The sequence below is a fragment of the Rissa tridactyla genome, chromosome 5, assembly GCF_028500815.1.
Source record: "Rissa tridactyla isolate bRisTri1 chromosome 5, bRisTri1.patW.cur.20221130, whole genome shotgun sequence".
NCBI classification, from domain to species: domain Eukaryota; kingdom Metazoa; phylum Chordata; class Aves; order Charadriiformes; family Laridae; genus Rissa; species Rissa tridactyla.
Genome location: NC_071470.1, coordinates 49326137 through 49343348, shown reverse-complemented (window position 1 = coordinate 49343348; position 17212 = coordinate 49326137). Strand labels below are relative to the sequence as shown.

General features: G+C 50.0%; 1 protein-coding gene across 3 annotated transcripts in view; it reads left to right on the top strand.

Moving 5' to 3' along the window:
• PRAG1 (PEAK1 related, kinase-activating pseudokinase 1) overlaps positions 1-17212 on the top strand; it is a 49169-nt gene that overhangs the window by 23886 nt on the left and 8071 nt on the right. Inside the window, exons 1-4 of one of the 3 annotated variants that reach the window (XM_054204032.1) lie at positions 1140-1263; positions 3752-4146; positions 5532-7366; positions 16268-16425. In XM_054204032.1, coding sequence (XP_054060007.1) covers positions 3790-4146; positions 5532-7366; positions 16268-16425 — 2350 coding nt within the window. In that variant the 5' untranslated portion in view covers positions 1140-1263; positions 3752-3789. Of the gene's footprint in view, positions 1-1139; positions 1264-1545; positions 1628-3751; positions 4147-5531; positions 7367-16267; positions 16426-17212 lie in introns of those variants that run through there. The other 2 variants (XM_054204031.1, XM_054204033.1) reach the window with 2 other exon arrangements.

Here is a 17212-nt window from a genome sequence, read left to right as displayed (position 1 = left end):
GTTCCCATACTTTCCTGTGTTTCTGCTTACTGTGGGGTCTCTGGGCTATTTTAATAACTGATCAAAAAAGAAGGGAGAGCACAAGCAGACAGCCATAACGGTGGAAGACCAGCCAGCCGGGATGTTTGCAAGCAAAAAGGGTTGCAAGCTGCGGTACTGCCAAAATTCCCTAAAGGAGAAAAATTTACTAGGATGATTGGCTCCCAAGAGGCAAATTTTTTCTATGATAAGTGCCATGCACGTCTCCAGCTTCTGTTTTTCTACTCGGGGCTTGGATTTCCCATTATGCAAGCCTATTTGCCTTTTTAATCCACTACTTTCTTCTGAAATGTATGAGACTGGGAATGCTTTGTTGCACTAAAGGAGAGGTGGCTTAAGCAAGAAACTGATCTAAGGCCCTGATCAGGGCAGGGGGAGTCCTGGGGGCTTTTTCCCTAGTTTCGGAGAATTCGGATGCTCAAAACTAGACACCACAAAGCAAGCACCAGGGTGGGGGAAGACCACTCCTTTTCCAGCCTGTACAGACACTACAAGGAGCAAAACCTCTTCCTGCTCCCTTTTTATGACCCCCCAGCCTCCCAGGCCAACAGAAGTTTAGGATTTTCCAGAGATGCCATCTGCATTGTTTGCATGGTGGGGTCAAATCCTGCTTTCAGTCGCTGCAGAGTTTTTTTCCTTCCACAGCATCCCCTCGGGCTGAACTTCACCATGTCCTTGTCTGGCAGCCTCGGCGCTGATGAGTGCGCTCTCTGGCTCCCAGTGTCTTCCAGTTGGGTCCAGGACCGTCCTCAAGCCTGGTGTCGGGGGTGCGGGGTGTGCGTGTGCTGGCTGTGTCCTTGCGAGGGGTGGGATGTGTGTGTAGGGCCCTGTGGGGTCTGGGGTACGTGAGTGCCTGCATCCCCCCGCGGGGGTTGGTACCCACGGGCGATGTCCCTGAGATGGTGCGTGTCTGCGTGGGAGCTGCTGGGGAAGGCGGCGGGGCGGGTGTCGCTGCGTGTTGCGTGTGTCCCTGCATCGGGCGGGGTGTGCTTTGTGCCGAGGGGAGACACGCGTGTGCGGGGGGAGCGGGGCTGCCGCCCTGCCCCCGCTGCTGCCCACGCCGTGCCCCGAGGGGGCGGGCCGGGAGGCGGGGCGGGGCGGGGCGGCCGCTGCCCCCCGGCCCACGCGGGGCCCCGCTTGCCACTCGCCCGGTGGCGGCGGCGGCGGCCGTGGCCGGGCGCAGCGCGGAGCGGAGCCGAGCCCCGCCGCCGCCGCGGGAGGCTGGTGAGTGCGGTCGGGGGCGGGCACCGGGCCTCCGCCTCCCGGGACAAAGCCGGGCTGGGAGGGACCCCGGCCGCCGCTCGGGGCCGGGGCGGGGCTGCCGGTAGTCCGGGGCCGTGCCGGTGCCCACCGAGCATGCGGGCGGAAGGTGGGGCGGGGGGAACGAAGCCGGCCCCGGGTGCGCACCGGTCCCCACCGGCACCGTGAGCCCCGGCGGGCCCTGCCGGTTAACTTTTCTCGGTCCCGGTGGACGCCCGGCGCCCCGGGGGGCCCGTCCGGCAGCCAGAGCTGCTTGGAGGGTTGGGGGTTTCTTTTTGGGCCGGAGCATCCTGGTGCCGCATCCTAGCATCTCTCTCCTAGATAGCAGGTAGCCTTTATACCGGGTCCTTGCCGGTGCCCCGGGAGGCGCGGGGGTTCCGGGGGTGCCTTAGACCTAGCTCCTGGTTCTCGGCTCGCCCGGGGCGAGGGGGGGTCGAGTTTCCCTGCACGGCACCGCGTGGGTTGGTGTGGGCTGGGTACCGGCAGCCCCGCCGGTGTGCGGACACGGGGCCGCCCCGCTGTCTGGGCAGCGAGGAGCAACGGCTGGTTTAGCTGCAGAAAGGGAAATCCCGGCCTTTAAAAGGCAGTTGGCAGCGCCGATTGTTAAAGCAGAAGTGAAGAGTTTTTTCTGGCTCCGGTCCCTGCTTTCCTCCCTTTGATTTTTCTTTTTTCTTTGCTGGCTCTCATCAGGACACTTGTTCAGCTTTGGGTGATGCCGGACACTGCTTGCTAGATCTGAAAAGAAACAAAGAACAGAATATTTTTTTCAAGATGTTTTTTTCCCCCCAGCAAATAGTGTTAATCTCGTTGAATATGTCGCGGTATGTCCAAGAGCGAGTTGCTGTCCTTTGGTTAATTTAGACTCTGCGAAGTCCGTGGAAAAACCTCTCTAATACAGTCTCTTCCCTAAAAAGAGAGAGGCATGCACCAATCTGATTTGTGAAGCCCATTGATATCCCCCCCTTTTTTTTTTCTGCTCTTTTATGAGGTAGATCCAAATTTATCAGCCTGCCAGACAGAACGAGTCTGCAGGTACTAATGCTTTAGCCGATCAAAGCCTCCCTTCCCAAAGGTGGCATTTGCATTCAGATGATGCTTGTGGGTCAGTGGCTCTCACAGCCCACCCCCCACCCCTTCATCGCTTTGTCCCATCCAAGCTCTTATTCTTTCTTTTTGCCATGCAATAGGGTGGCTGTTGCAGAGGCTGCCCAGGGCATCTCTGAGCCCTGAGGCAAGAGGCTTTACAGAGACGTGGGCTGGTGTAGAGGTCTATGAGGGTGCAAAGGTGTCCATAGCCATGGTGGTGTTGCGGTATGCCTGTGTGGAGGGAGCCCTGAAGGATCAGGCTGTTAAATTTTGCTCTTGTGCCATCAGGATTTGGGTGTAAAAGTGCCTGTTCACTTGGAGACCCACAGGGAAGGAGCCTCAGTTTGCATTGGGATCAACTGACCGGGAGATGATGACCTGAAGTTGGTTGGGTGGGGAAGGACTCTGTGGAGAGATGTGGGAGACTTGTGTGCCCTGACACTCATAGCAGCCAGCTGCAATTTTCCTGATCTAGTTGCATTTTCTCATCTTCTCTTCCCTAATCCACTGAGCTTTGTGGGAGACCTTGTCTGAAGTGTCTCCAAAGTTGTTAGCTCCAGGTAGCTACCGGCTGAGTGCAATCAAACTTGGCTGTGTGGGGAGGGGGGGCACAGGAATGCAGGAATGTCTTGTTCCTGGGGCATTTCCTCCTGGGGAAGGAAGATGGGAATGGATCCTTGTCTGTAAGTAATCCAACAGCAAAACGTTTCTCCCCTTGCAGACAATGAATCGTTTGAGCGAGCTGACACTGTTATTTGTGGCTCCTGGCAAACCAGATAAGAGCTTTCTGCCAAGCACTTGCTCAAATCAGTGCCAGCCCCAGCCTTGCTGATTGCCTTTCTCCATTGCACTGGGTGGGAGAGAAGCCTTTGTGTACCACGGCAGTAATCACAGTGGTGCTTCTGGGTGAAGCAAGGTTGTTGCTGGTCCCCTTGGTTACACCACCACTGATTCTAGTCCTTGTATCCCCAGGCCTTTTTATTTTCCAGAGGGAGGATGCCACTTTGGAGAAGGAATTTTCCCCACCTGGCTCTGCTTGTGGGGCTGTGAACAGCTATTTCCAAGACCTCTTTCCTTTACCCTTGATCTAAACATTGCACGAGGCTCGTTATACATGCTCGTTAAACAGGGAATTAAATCACATAGGAATGCTGCTTGCTTGATGTCTTCTCTATTACAGAGCTATGCTTAGAAGTTGAGGCTTTTTAAGTGATTGTGTGGGCTTTAGCTAAGCTGCGAAAAAAACCTTGTAAACAATAAGCCTTTGTGAGGAAGGCAGAGTAAGTGTAATTATCACCTGTCCTATTAAAAATCCTGCCATTTTGGGGCATAACCAAACTAATCAGACAGTGTTGTGCTTTTCCAGATAACTAGGTGATCTTTAAGAGCGGCTCTGGGAAGCAAATGCAAAATGAGCAGCGGAGGACAGTGCAGAAGACGCAGAGGGCTCTTGGTCTGAGCCACGAGGATTTGAAGATGTCTGCGTGCAGTGACTTTGTGGAACACGTTTGGAAGCCCGGCTCCTGCAAAAACTGCTTCAACCCAAAGAGTTCCCATTGGCTGCAAACACCCCCAGACGTGGGAGCTTGTGGTGCGCTCCCGAATGGAGTTAGGACCAAGCCTGAGAGCCCCACGTTGGAAGACGAAGGTGTAAATACCTACCCCTTCTCAAAGCCAACAATTGCTGTGAAGCCAACTATGATAAACTCAGATGTTTCTGACGCGTGGGCAGATGTGAATATGAATGCAGATCTGTCACAGGTAATGATTAATCCAGCCAAAGCATGACTTCCCGTTACTTACCTCTCCTCTGGAGTGCTAGGAATATCTGTTAAAACGGTTTCCTTCCCTTTGTTTTTCCTTCTGGTCTTGACTCAGGCTTTTAAGCCTTATATTGGCTTCTCAAAGAACCTTTGGCTGAAGCCGAATGAGATGTTGCTCACAAGGCATGTGCAAAGGAGCTTAAAAATACATTGTTAGTTAAGTAACTTCCGGATTTTAAATGAGGATGCGGGTTAAAGTTATTTTCCTGGGAAGTTACACTGGAAAGAAATCCTGTCTGGTTGCAGTCGGTGCTAACGGGATCCACGGTCTTCATGGGTGGGGAGGAAAGCGCCTTACCTTCCTAGCCCAGCTCCTCGGGCTCCCAACCTTTGCCAGAGCAGTAGTGCCCTCTGGGTGTAGCACTGCTGCCTGCCTGCAAACTGGCAAGCCCTGGTGGTGTGGGTGGTTCACTCCTCTCCCTGCCCGGTTGATATCAGCACTTGCCCCAGCCATGCAGGATGAAGCCTGGGCTGCTGTCACCCTGCCCGTGACGTAGGTGTGCTGGTATGTCCACCCTTGTCCCAGAGGAGGGGTGGGGCTTGCTGGCTGTCATCTTAGCCTCCCGTTGTTCTCCCCCGCTTCTCTTCTAGGGATAAAGGGCACACGAGTGCAGGGTGCCATCGTCGGTGGGGTTTGAGCTGTGTGCACAGATTTGGCCCCAGGCTGAGTTTTGCACTACGGGACCAGGTTCTGCCACCCTGGGGGGGGGTGTTTTTTTGCTGACACGCATTACCCCCTGCCTCTCCTGCTGCTCCTCTCCCTTGGCAAGCAGGATAGATGTCCCTCGGATGAAGAAATTTCGGATGCATTTCCCCGCCTGCTCCCCAGTCCCTATTGCTCAGCGTAGCCAAGCTGCTATCCCAGGATAACCTGTGATATTCTGTGTCTGTGCTCTGGACCGCGCGACTTCAGAGCAGCAGTGTGAAATGAAACAAAAATAAGCAGAGGGAGGTGCAAATATTCCTTCGCTCTCTGAATTGTTAATTGCACGGTGATTCGCAGACAGGATGACAGGTTGGACACGTTTCTGGCAGCGAACCCACAGAAAGAGAAAGGAGAATGCCTTATTTCAGTGCATTGCCATTGTTGGTAATGCAAGGATTGAAAATGGTCCAGGAAATAGGGCAAGTGTAATTTAAGTAGAAAAGGTTTGCAGTAGTTATTAGTGGGGTGAGCACAGAGCAAAACAGACTCCGAACACCAGAGGACTTTTCTGTGGAGCTGGGTTATTTTCTCTTTTTTTTTTTTTTTTTTTTAAATATTTCTCTCTCATTTTGCCCATGCACGTCCTGACAGCACACTTGTCTCTTTGGCTCATGCAGGTCAGCTGGGGCATGGTTTCTGGCAAACACCTCCTTTTGAAATCAGGAGACACACAGCGGATCTGCCTCGACAATTTTGGCAACAGTGGTATGAGAAAGCCCTTCCTTCATAGCCCGCCGAGTGACTGCTTGTCTTGCTGTCCTCCTAGCTACACCATGGTGGGCCTGCGCAGCCTGGAGAGTCGAGTGGAGAGAAATGTCTCCATCCACAGCCTAGTGCTTGTGGGTGAGGTGGGCAAGCAGGAGGACAGAGCCAAGGACAAATTTGCCCTGCCGCATCGGGCCCTCTGTCCTAATCCATCCGCCTTGGGAGACAGAAGCGCCACAAACTCCAGCAAAAACTCTTCTTCCCAAGCCAGAGAAGGAGCAGTGCTTCCCTTGGAGGGTGACTGCGGTCGTCTCTCCTCTGGCTTTGAAAGTGAAGGGGGTGAGTACTGTTCAATCACAGACTGCCGCAGAGAGCACCCCGTCTCGCGGGAGCCACGTTGTGCGGAGGGGAAGGGTGGCCGGTGTGAGAAGGAGAACTCTGCTCCCTGTGGATGGAGGCAGCGGGATGCTCCAGAGATTCCCAGGCCAAGTGGCAGGGCAGTCAAGTTCAGCGAAGAGGAGCGTAGAGCTGTGAATGTGGCCTTCTGCATCACAAAAGACCAGGGTGATCCTCTCCCCTATGCCCTGTGTTCAGAGAGGAAAAAGCTGGCTCTCCACTCTGAGCCTGCTGCCCTCCCTGAGAGCACCGGGAGCAGCAAGGCAGCTGCCTTTGCTTTGTCCCAGGAGGACGAGGACTCACCTCTCCCTGGAGACCCCTCTGTCACCGGAGGCCCCTGGCCTGAGAGTTCAAGTACTCCTCAGCAGGCTCTGGTGGAGCCGCAACGCCCTCGCCTTGCTGAGCCAGCCCACAGTGATCCCATCTACGCCGAGAGCACCAAGAGGAAGAAGGCACAGATGAAGGCTGTTGGTGGACAGGCAAAAGTGGAGAAACTGGCCCGTGGCACTGGCAAGGAGCAAGCTGATGGGACATGGAGGGATGGCGGCTGGGCTTTGGGTGGTGAGAAGGAATTCCAGGACACCACTGGCCAGGTGGCGGCAAAGATAACTATAATGACTGCACACACTGAGGATGATCACAAGACAATATTCCTCAGTAGCCCTGACTCAGCGGTGGGAGTTCAGTGGCCATGCATCAGCCCCACTTCCCACACTGATTTTGGGGCTTCATCACCTGCCACTGAGCCTGGAGACATTTTTCAAGCATCTGGAAGTGAAAACAGCACACGATTTCATCTGGCAACTCCTGCTAAGACTTCAGTTACTGAGGGTCCGGCCATTCCCCCAAAGATGTCCAAAAACAGCCAGCCAGGAAGTGAGGGGAACCGTGTATCCCCAGTAAGCTCCCATGTGGCAAGGTTTGGTGATGACAACAGCCACGATGGAGCTGGTGTTCAGCTGCTGCCACGGAGCTGTGCGGATACAGGTGCCTTTGGGGCGTCCCCTTCTCCTTGCCCTCATGTCAACGGGGCCTCTGCAGAGGAGTCCAGCAGAGGCCTTCCAGGCTCATCCTATGACAGGAGGCAGAAATACTACACCCCAACGTGGACCAAGCAGTGCCGGATAGAGGAGGAGGAGGAGCAGGAAGAGGAGCAGGAGCTCTTAACCCACCCATGGGCAGTGGGAGCTGAGAATGGAAGAGCTGGTGCCGACCTTGTGGATGATGGCCCGATGCTGGAGAGCCAGACTGGGATCAGCAAATCATCGTCTTTCTCCTTTGATTTCCCTAAAGACAAGAGCAGTGGTGTGGAGTTTGCACCACCGCCACCGCCGCCAAAAAAGCAGTCCAGGTACAGCCCTGTGAGTGTGTGCGTGGTGGTCTGTTAACTACTTGCAATTGGGATGTTTGCTGCAGGGATTGATTCACTAGGAGGTGCTTGTTGTTCTTTTCTTCCTTTTCTGTTCAAAGGTGGGCTTTCAGGAGCATGGGAGGTGACTGCACAGCTGAAAAGCCACATACTTTTTTGCTCTGAAAATCTGTCATATCTTTGCAAGTCCTGGTTCACATGCCGTGCGTGTTTGCAACAGCCCTTCAGGGCTGCACGTTATGGCCTTGGGTCCCAATATTCAAGTGAGAACAAGGTCCGTGCTTGGAATGACTGGTGTTTCACAGGTCAGCTTCATTCTGTCTTGGCACAGTCCCCTAATGTTGAATAGGATAGAGAACCTGGGGTTGTGAGCTCCTTTTGTAGGTGGAACTGGGCAACTTCGCTTGGTGCTAATAGCAAGGGCCTCTGAAATCCTCATTTTCAGTTTGGCTCTACTATCTTTTTGTTTCCGAGGTTAACTTTTGAAGCTGCGGTTTCCCAGGGAGGACTCCTTGTAGGCAAGCAGGTAATTGGAGCTTGCCTAACGTGTGCTTACCATGTGTGGGAGCCGCCTGGCTTCAGGCAGACTTTCCCCGCACTGCTGTCCTGAAGTCAGGTTTGCAAGGCAGGGTGGCAGTAAGCCCTACAAAACAAATGTGAATGAGGGAGAGCTGTCCATCTGGGAAGGAAGTAGCTCTGCTAAGCAATTAAAAAAACAGGCTTCCGATACTGTGTGTGCATTCAGTATCTGCAGCTGTGTGGATAAAAAAAAAAAAGAGAAAAATGGAGGAAGAAAAACTTATTTCCTTGCCATGCAACTAATGGATTAGGTTGTCTGATCATGGTGGGGAGGGATACTTTCCCATTTTCTGTGTGTCCTGTATTTGCTTTATTGCGTGCATCAGTTTTGTTACCTGAAACTGTGCATTGCACAACAGATTTGACTCCAGCTCCTTGATTTAAACATTGGGAGAAGAAGGGATGGGTGTTTGAATGAAAACTTGCTCTTGGGGTCCATGGTCAAACTTATGCATAGGCATCAGAGACCTCCGGGTTGAGACTGTGGTTGAGTTGGCCCATCCTCTGTTTTGTTCTCGCACTACATTTTCAATGTTTTTAGGGTTGGCTAGCCCAGGGAACTAGCGTTTTAAATTGGCCAAGTGATGAACAAATTAGGTTTCTCAAGGAAAGGGAAGGGATGAACAAGAGACTTTAGTTCTCCTTGATGCTGGGCTTCCTGCTGTGATGCTGCACACCTGCTGGAGTCAGAGGAAAGAAAAGCACCACAAGCAAGTGAACACACGGGTGAGCTTTATTGCCTTTAAAATCAAAAAGAACACAAAGATGTGCTTTAGTTTTGACCCTGTGAACTTTCATGGCTGCTGCCACTTGGTGTCTCCTATAAGCCTGTGGCTTGGGATTGTATTTGCTACATGAGGTATTGTTGAGGCCCAGCAGAGCTGTGATGATACGACGCTGTCGAGCAGCGATTACTTAGGAAATGCTGAATTGCCTGCTGAAATTCCTTTCCCTGCAGAGCAGAGGTCACTGGGCAGGCCAGAAGGGTGGTGGCACTCAAACTCAGCAATATCTAGCCCAGTAACTTGAAGTACTAGGACCTCCTTCTGCTCATCGAAGAGCAGCCATGGAGAGCCCTTTGTCTGTACTGGGGGCAAAGATGCTTCCCTGGCAGTGCCCGGAGTCTCCTTTCTGCCTTCGTGAGGGCTGGGAGTGGAGACAGGGGGCTCCTTGATGTGTCAGGGCGTGTCCTTGGCTGGGTGTCTTGGACCAGTTGTGCTTCAATCCAGGAGCATGCCCTGCTGTTGCCATCCACATGGAGTTGCGATCTGTCCTGAGGGGTGTGGAGCATTTTCCCCTCCTTGGAGGGGCTGATTCATGCTCCTGGTGTGACTGGGCTATGCCAATTGTTAACAGTTGCTTCTGAGTCATCCTGAAAGCATCTGTGTGCTAGAAAGCCTGTGTGATATCAGGCAGGGAAACTGAGGTTGGGGAACACGTGGCATCCATGACCGGGATCTCTGGCAAAGCCATAAAACCTGGCGGGTGGTTGAGGTAGGTGCTGGCATTGCTCTTACCCTCTGTGGCTGTAGGCCATGTGTTCTGCTTCATGTATTTGTCTTCTGAACACCTTGGTGCCTGCAGCTGAGCCTTAGGGCACCTTAATCAAAAAGCACATCCCTCCCTCCAGCTACAAAACCGCTGTGCAGCCGGCCTGAGGAGCAATTTGATCAGATGGCAGGTTTCGCAAGCCATGCAAACCCAGCTGGTTGCTTTGTTTGTCTGCTTTGAGGATGCTCTCGTTTTCATCTCAAGCGTGGCTTCTCTGAGCATGTTGCTGCAGGAACTAGGGTGTTGTTACCTGTGCGTGGCAGAGGGATGGCTGGCTACACGCACAACTGGTTAAAATCACCATAGCGGAACTGTGATACCCTGGGCAGCCATTGCTTGCAGCTTCGGGTCATGACATGACTCTGACCTGGTGCTGGAGGAACATCTCTTCTGGTCCTTCTGGGGTGCAGCCAAATGCCTGAAGAAGGGAGGAGGTCTTGCACACAAAGATGGCTCGGACACATCCATACTCTCCTAGTCCTGGGCAGTCTGTGGGCATGTGCTCATCCACAATGGCAGAACCACTGATATTTCTGTTAGGCTTATTTAGTCCCTCGCAGAGACAGAGCACTTCAGCCCAAGAAGTTCTTTGGTGGCACAGCTGCAAAGGCTCCTTTGATGGATGGATGGAGATAAAGTCAGTGTAGACCTGGTTGTGGCACAGTTTTGGGGCTTAGCAAATCAGGGTTCATTTCAGCTGCAGGAAAGGCGTGTAACCATCCTTTTTCCTTCTAGATCTCAAGCTGCAGCAAGGTATTTGATTTCATGCTGGAAAATGAAGCCTGCCTGTTTGACTTTCCTAATTCAACTTAATTGTTTATTTTAAAGAAAACTTGCATGTGTGTTCAAACTGGTTTCAAAGCAGAAAAAGAAAAAGTGAGTCTGTAGATTTTGTTTTTTTCATCTTAGCTCTAACAATTAAAAGGGGAAAAAAATTTTTACAGGGTAAATTCCTGCCAGGCACTGAGGAAACTCTGGTCATGCAGTAAGCGTGGCAGAAGGAGTGATTTTAGAGAGTTTTTAAAGTTGGCGGAAAAATGTAAAATAATGGATTTTTGTCCTGTTTCGTCCTATGTAAAGCTGCTCTGGACCTCTTGCAACTGTTTCTTCATACAGTCCTTTTTCCCCTGCTTGTTTGAAAGATTATAGATATTTAAGGTCTGCCTGGTCTGAAATGAAATGGAAAATGAGTTTAATTACAAGAGGAAAGAGATTGGAAAGGGAAGATGGTGGCTGGTCTTTTTCCAAAAGCTGGAAAGGTAGTTGGCCAAGGAAAGGGCTCACCAGAGGAACTAAGATTCCTAGGACTTGCGTGTGCGGTGATGATTTGAAGGTTCTTCAGTGTGAAATGCTCTAGCATGGCTTTTAGTTTCTTGGCACAAGGAATGAATCCTTGCTGAAATTTATGCCTCTCTTATGCAGAGGGTCAGGCTAAATGATCCTCATGGTTTCTTCTAGCCTGCAGAACCTTGACGGTTAATTTGTTTCATGTGTCTCTTAAAAAAAGGAAACAGTGATGCTGTTTTGCATCTTGAGCTGTTGGCTCTTGAGCTGTTTTCATCATAATTAATGCTACTTGCAAAAGGCAGTGCCATAGATAGCTTCTGAAATTTGCTGAATGTGCTCACTTGGGGTAATAAACGTGTGTAGCATGGCGCATCCTGGCACTCACCATCACTGAAAACAGGACAACTAAAGTTGCGATGTGCCAAGACTGCATGTTGCAGTGCTGCTGCTGCCGCCGCTTGTTGCCAGAGGGAACAGAAAACAAGAGCGTTACAAAAACCAACCGTGTTGGGAATTGGATTGCCAGGAAAAGAGCCAGGTTTGTTTCTCGCTGGGGAGGTGGTGCTTGCTGGCTGGTGGGGCTGTGCTGTGTGTTCCTTGCCAGGAATCGGTCTCTGACAGAGCAGCGCTGCACCTGAGGCAGAGCATTTCCATTTTCTTACCATTCCTGAGGCACCCGTTTCTCTTTGGAGCTCAGTGTCAGGATGTACCTCGGTGACAAAAGCAACCTGGCTACATGGAGATGCCATGGCAATTACAAATGGAATTGGAAGTCACACGGGTCCGAAATTTTTACCCCGTTCTTTTTGACTGGATGACAGCAGAGACTTGCTGTGTGGTCTGGGACAAGCCAGATTTATTATTATTAAAATAATAAATAAATGAATAAGAAACTCTGGATGGAGTCTATTTAAATACATAACTAATAATTAAATAAGTTAATAAAGCAAAGAAGGGAGGATATTTCTTGAGCAGGAGAGAGAAACACGCTCCAGGACAGGGAGGGAATACACCTTTTGGATTCCCCCCGTGTTTTTTGTCTGGAGCTAATCAGGAATTTCTCATGCTGCTTCCGCCAGTGGGTAATTTCTAAAAGTTTGTGATTTGTCAGCCAATCTTTTGGGAGAGATTGTTTCTTTTAAAATGAATGTCGCTCACTTTTCTGTGTGTTTCCTATCTTGCCTCTTAAAAAAGCACAGAGATGGAAATTGAAATAACATTCATTGTCCTCTTCACCACATCAGAGCATTCAGTGATTTAATTTTTGACCCATCTACCATCTTAATTCTGCACCCCATCCGAACTTCCCCTTGCATCCCCAGACTCCAAACCTATGTTTCAACTTAAACTACGCTACATAAAACCTTTTAGGTACAGGGAGGAGCAGTGTAGTCCTCTGGACAGAGCTTGGAGTGTTTCAAAATCTCTTTCCCCCACCTTGATTCTGGTTTCCCCACATTTACGAGCTGGTAGCAGAAGGATAAGTACAAATCCAAGCCTCAAATGTTGTAAGCTCCTATATGCTGGGGTTTTTTTTAACTGCTCTGTGCATCCAGGAGAATATGTTGGAAGAAACAGCAGTGGAGAGAGGAGGAAGATATAATTATTCACATTTCATGATAGACAAGCATATGGTACAATGGTGCTTCCTCTTGTGCAATCATTATGCCCAGCCATATGTTGTGTTTGATGCTATAATGCAGTCTGGATTTTTCTCTGTGCTGCACATTAGTTTCAGTATTTTGTTTTGGGAGGGGGCGTCCTGTTGACATTATCACTGGCCTTCTCCTGAAGCACAGTTTGGTTTGTGGTGGTTTGTGTGTGTTCTCTGCTCTCCTCTGCTTCCTTCCCCCGTTGCATGATTTATAAAGCTCAGCATCTCGGTTAGCATCTCTGTTGTTCAAGTCCTGTCATCTGTGCTGAGGAGTGACCCTCTCCTGCCGGCACAGCAAGGCTGGGAAACCCCTGTAATGGGGCTGCAGAGCAGGCGCTCCTTGTGATCAGGTGTCTGCATGGGGAGAGATGCTTCCAGCATCCTCCACTGCTGCCAACTGGCTGTGCGTGTGATGGCCGCTGGAAAGGAGCAAGCGGGAGCCTTGCAGTTCTTGCATCTGAGTGGACGACTCCCCCTCTCAAAACCTCCCTGCCCCTTGCACTTCTGGAAGGTAACCAGATCTGCGTGTCAAATCTTGGGCAGGGAGTTCAAGCCGAAGGCATTCCCGGAGTCTGAGGGATTCCTGGGGCAATATCCCAAGGCACATGTGTCTGCTGTGATTAGGGGAGCCGTGCTTTGGTGCCATCTCCGCTCTCCCTCTGAGAAGTGCAAGAAACTAAACACAAGGCTACCACTCAAATATGAATCACAGGAAAGATGAAGCATGGCACGGCTGGAGATGCAATGTGAGGCATGGCAAATCATCCAGATCCCTTTGCAATACTACAGAACTCCAAACTGGGGGTTTTTTTGTTTTGTTCTGTTGATTTATTTTTTTTTTACAAGACCACTGTTTTCAAACTTGATTTGTTTTTTTTGTTTTCATCATGGGAAAACTGGGGAATAGTGAATGGGAAGGCTTGCCTGAATACGCAAGCGTGTTGCATGGAGAAAGTTGAGTAACTGAAGTGTATTTAAAGCCATCAGAATAATTTGGAGAGCTGGAAATCCTGTCTTTTTAGGTTACTAGATTGGGAGAGCTGACTCCTGTGACCTGTTCTTTATGCACTGGCACATGAAGGAGCCTCTCATGCTGCATTTGAAGTTGCCAGTTACATTTAAGGTGCTGAGCACGGATTTTTGAAATGGAGGTAAATTAACCACTGCTACATTTTCCTGAAGGGGACTGGAGCCCACCAATGTTAGCAAGCCAGTGAGGGGCAATCCCACTGATTTTTTTCAGGTTTAAGATGGATCGATGCTCTTTATTTCCAATATCCTTTGGTGAAAAGGGCGAGATGGAGAATAGCAACCTGTGCCCTTGCAGTCAGGCGTGGTGGGAAGGAACAGTAGCAAAGCAGGCAAAGTTCAGGTTAGCTGTAAATCAGGATCCCACGGGCTGTCGCAGTGATGGGCTGCTCAGCTCTTGGGATGGAATTTTACTGGAAAGGGAGAGTTTGTCCCTGGCAAGTGTTTTCAGTAATTCCTTGGTATAGTTGGCAGTATTTTAATCTGTGCAGGCTGCAGCCTGGGCTTCAAACAGCTCGTAGGAAGAGAAGGAGATGTAAAGCTGAGATATTTCCAGGCGGTCTTAGCTGGCCCGGCTGTAACATCTGAAACAAGAGCAGGATGTCGTTTAAGCCGCAAACAATTTCTATTTCGGTGTGCCTATTCAGGAACTGCATTTTACATAAGTCACCACGGTACAGAGAGGAAACGGGGCTCTCTGTACATCTGACTTCACCGCAACGTTGGGCTTGGCAAAGGCAGCAACCAGCACGGTGCTGACAGGCGCCGCGTTGCGCCCAGGTTGCTTGGAGGAATAGGTGTGGCCGCGCGCGGTGGACCTTGGACCGCACCGAGCAAAGTCCCATCTCTCTCTGAGTGCGGGAATGGTAAGGCAGCTCTGTGGATTTGTGTTTAAGTGATGGGAAGGAAACAGAAATGCACCAACTGGTTTTTGTATGGGGCGAAGGGGTGGGGGTGGGGGCAGTGGGGAGGGGAGGAATGCGTTAGAAAATCTCTCATGTATGCAAATCGAGACTCTCTCTCTCTTGCAAAATCTTCTTCTTTTCTTATAGATTAAAAAGCTTCCTTGATTCTTGCCAGGTCAGACAGTGCACCCGTGTGGGTGTGCGCCCGTGCATTTTTTTCCCCTCCAGATTACTAAAAGTTAAAACGTCTAAGAAAGTTATAGGATAAAGATATATCTTTGTAATAAAAATTAAAAAAAAAAAAAAAGAAGATTTAAGTCCAGTCGGTTGCCTTCAACAGCGTTAATCATAACAGAGCTAAAAACCTCAATGTGTCTCTCTCACTCTCTCTCTCCTTTTATTTTTTAACTGTGACTTGTGTGGTGCATTGCAAAGTTTTGTAAATCATCCCCAAGAAGCTTGCTGTGGTAAATTCATCACTGGTGCAAGACCAGTGTCTCTGACGAGTTATACCTGAGGTGGTTTTTAGAGCCTTATTTCATCAGCCCCTGAGTATTTTTAGACCGAGGCTGCTGAGGCAAATGAGGAAGTCTGGCAGAAGTTTCTTCCGGGCTTCTCATATGCTCTGCTCTCCATGTGGTGGTGTGGACACGAGTAAGTGCTTTGTCTGGATGGGGAATTAAGCATTTCTCAGTCTTCAAATAAAAATTGTTCATGGCATCTGCTGTGCGTAGGGGTTTTGGAAGAGGAGAGATTGTGAGCGTGGACAGGGTGCCACAAGAAAACGGTCGTGCATGTCTTTTGTTTGTCTTTCTCAGCAGTCGTTCAGCCGTCTGATTAGGAAACGCCGGATACCTTCCAGCAAGATAGCTGATGGAAGTCCTTTTTCTTTTTTACAAGTCTGCCACTAACCTTTTTACGTTCTTAATCAACAACATGTTGAATTTTATCAGCAGATTGGCAGTTTTACTTAAAAAATGTGGACTGATAACCTTCATTTGCTGGCCGATAGAGAGTCTGAACTGTGCCAAAGCTAGGAGTGTTTTTTTTCTGATTTGCTGCCCGATTTCAACAGTTCTTGTTGTTTTCCAAGGAGGGAAAAATGAAGAAAATGCAGGGGAAATTCTTTATCTTAGTGAAAAGTCCTGCTTGCCTACAACTGGTCACTTAAACTGTGACCTGGCAGGTTATAAGCCCAGTTTATGGTTTGTTTATTTATTTAATTTTTTTTTTTGATAGAAGCTGCATGGAAAACTGTAGATCTTGTATTAAAAGCTGCATGGTAGGCCCTGAGTTTGGCAGACACTTGTTTTCCGCAGAGGCGCTTCTTCTTTTGGAAGGTGTCAGTTGTTACTGCGATGCACTGAGGAGACAACAGCTGCTAGGAATGGCCTCTTCTTCCACTTATGCCTCCGCCTTGAAGGAATTGGGTTGTCACACCCAGCCTCAACCTACCCTTCTGTAAAATGGGAGGAGTGATGCCACTCCCTTCCCTTGAGAACTTTACTGAAGGTGAACACTGGTGGGTCCCCGCTTACCAGGGACGGTGGACAAGATGGGATGTGATCCAGGACCCCAGGCAAAGGTGGCACAAACTGGGGCTGGATGCTGTTGTCTCAGTGGTTCTCTCTGCTCAAGCACAGCTGGTTTGTCATGGCGAGCTGCCATGGGGGCTGCAAGGCTATAACCTGCTCGGTGTCAGTGGGATGCAATCCTCAGATGACAGAGAAAGAAGACAAGTGCACAGGAATGAGGTGCTGTGGCACAGTAAAAGGCTGCACAGTGTCTGTATGGATGGGCAGGGACCAAGCTAAGGCTGCTCTTGGCAGGGTATCTTTTGCCATCTGTCTCCTGACTCTTCTTTTTCACTCTCTCTAGGCACGCTCTAAAAATGAACCCGAATAACGCTGAGTTGGAGAGGGTCAGCAACAGCTCTGCCGAGAGCCTCAGCCCACCTTTCAGGAGCGTCCACGTCAGCTTCACAGCTGGCTCCACCGACAGCCTCGACTCAGACACACAGACTGGCAGTGATGGCAGTAAGTGACAATTGGGTGTGGGAGAGGTAGCATCGGACCTGAGGAAGGAGTTACCTCCATCCTGAGGCCTGCTGCTGGGGCAGCATCTTCAGAGCAGGGATCATGGGGGTCTGATCACCTAGCAAGCCTTCATCTTTCCATTTCTCCTACCCTTCTGCCTCTTGATGCACTTAAGATGAATGTGGCAGAGTCAGGCCAGCATCGCGGACTTTTTCCTCTTTCGTTTGGCAAGTGCCAAAATCATTCATCCTGTATAAAACATATATATCCTTTGTCTGGATAAAACCTCCATCTGAAAGCAGTTGTCCTAATCCCGCTTGTGCTTCATGCGTTGCATGAGGTAACAAGTAGTCCTGCCATAGAACATCTTCCATAGGTTTGAGGAGTACCAGAAGGAGTCTTGTGCTAGAGGTGATCTCTCCTTCTCATTGTGTTTCCAGTCATTTCTTGAAGGGGAAAAAAAAATCTGCCTGCACTCGTTTAAGTGAGATTAAAAAGTACTTACTATGAAGTCACTTTTTTCATCAGTGCGTAACTTAGACATGCACTAACCTGTTCAGCAGCTCAGAAAGTATTTCCTTTGCAAAAGCAGCCTTCGTGTAGTGGAAGTTCTGTCTTTCCAAGAGCAACAATGTGCAGCAATAAAATTAAGAGCCAGAGCTCTGGAAACTCCATTTTTCCACCACTAACTTGGAGTCCGAGAGTGAGACCATGCCAGGAAACTGTACAGAGGGAAGAAAAACTCACATATGTTGGATCTTTACTTGCTGGGCACAGAAGCAATTTC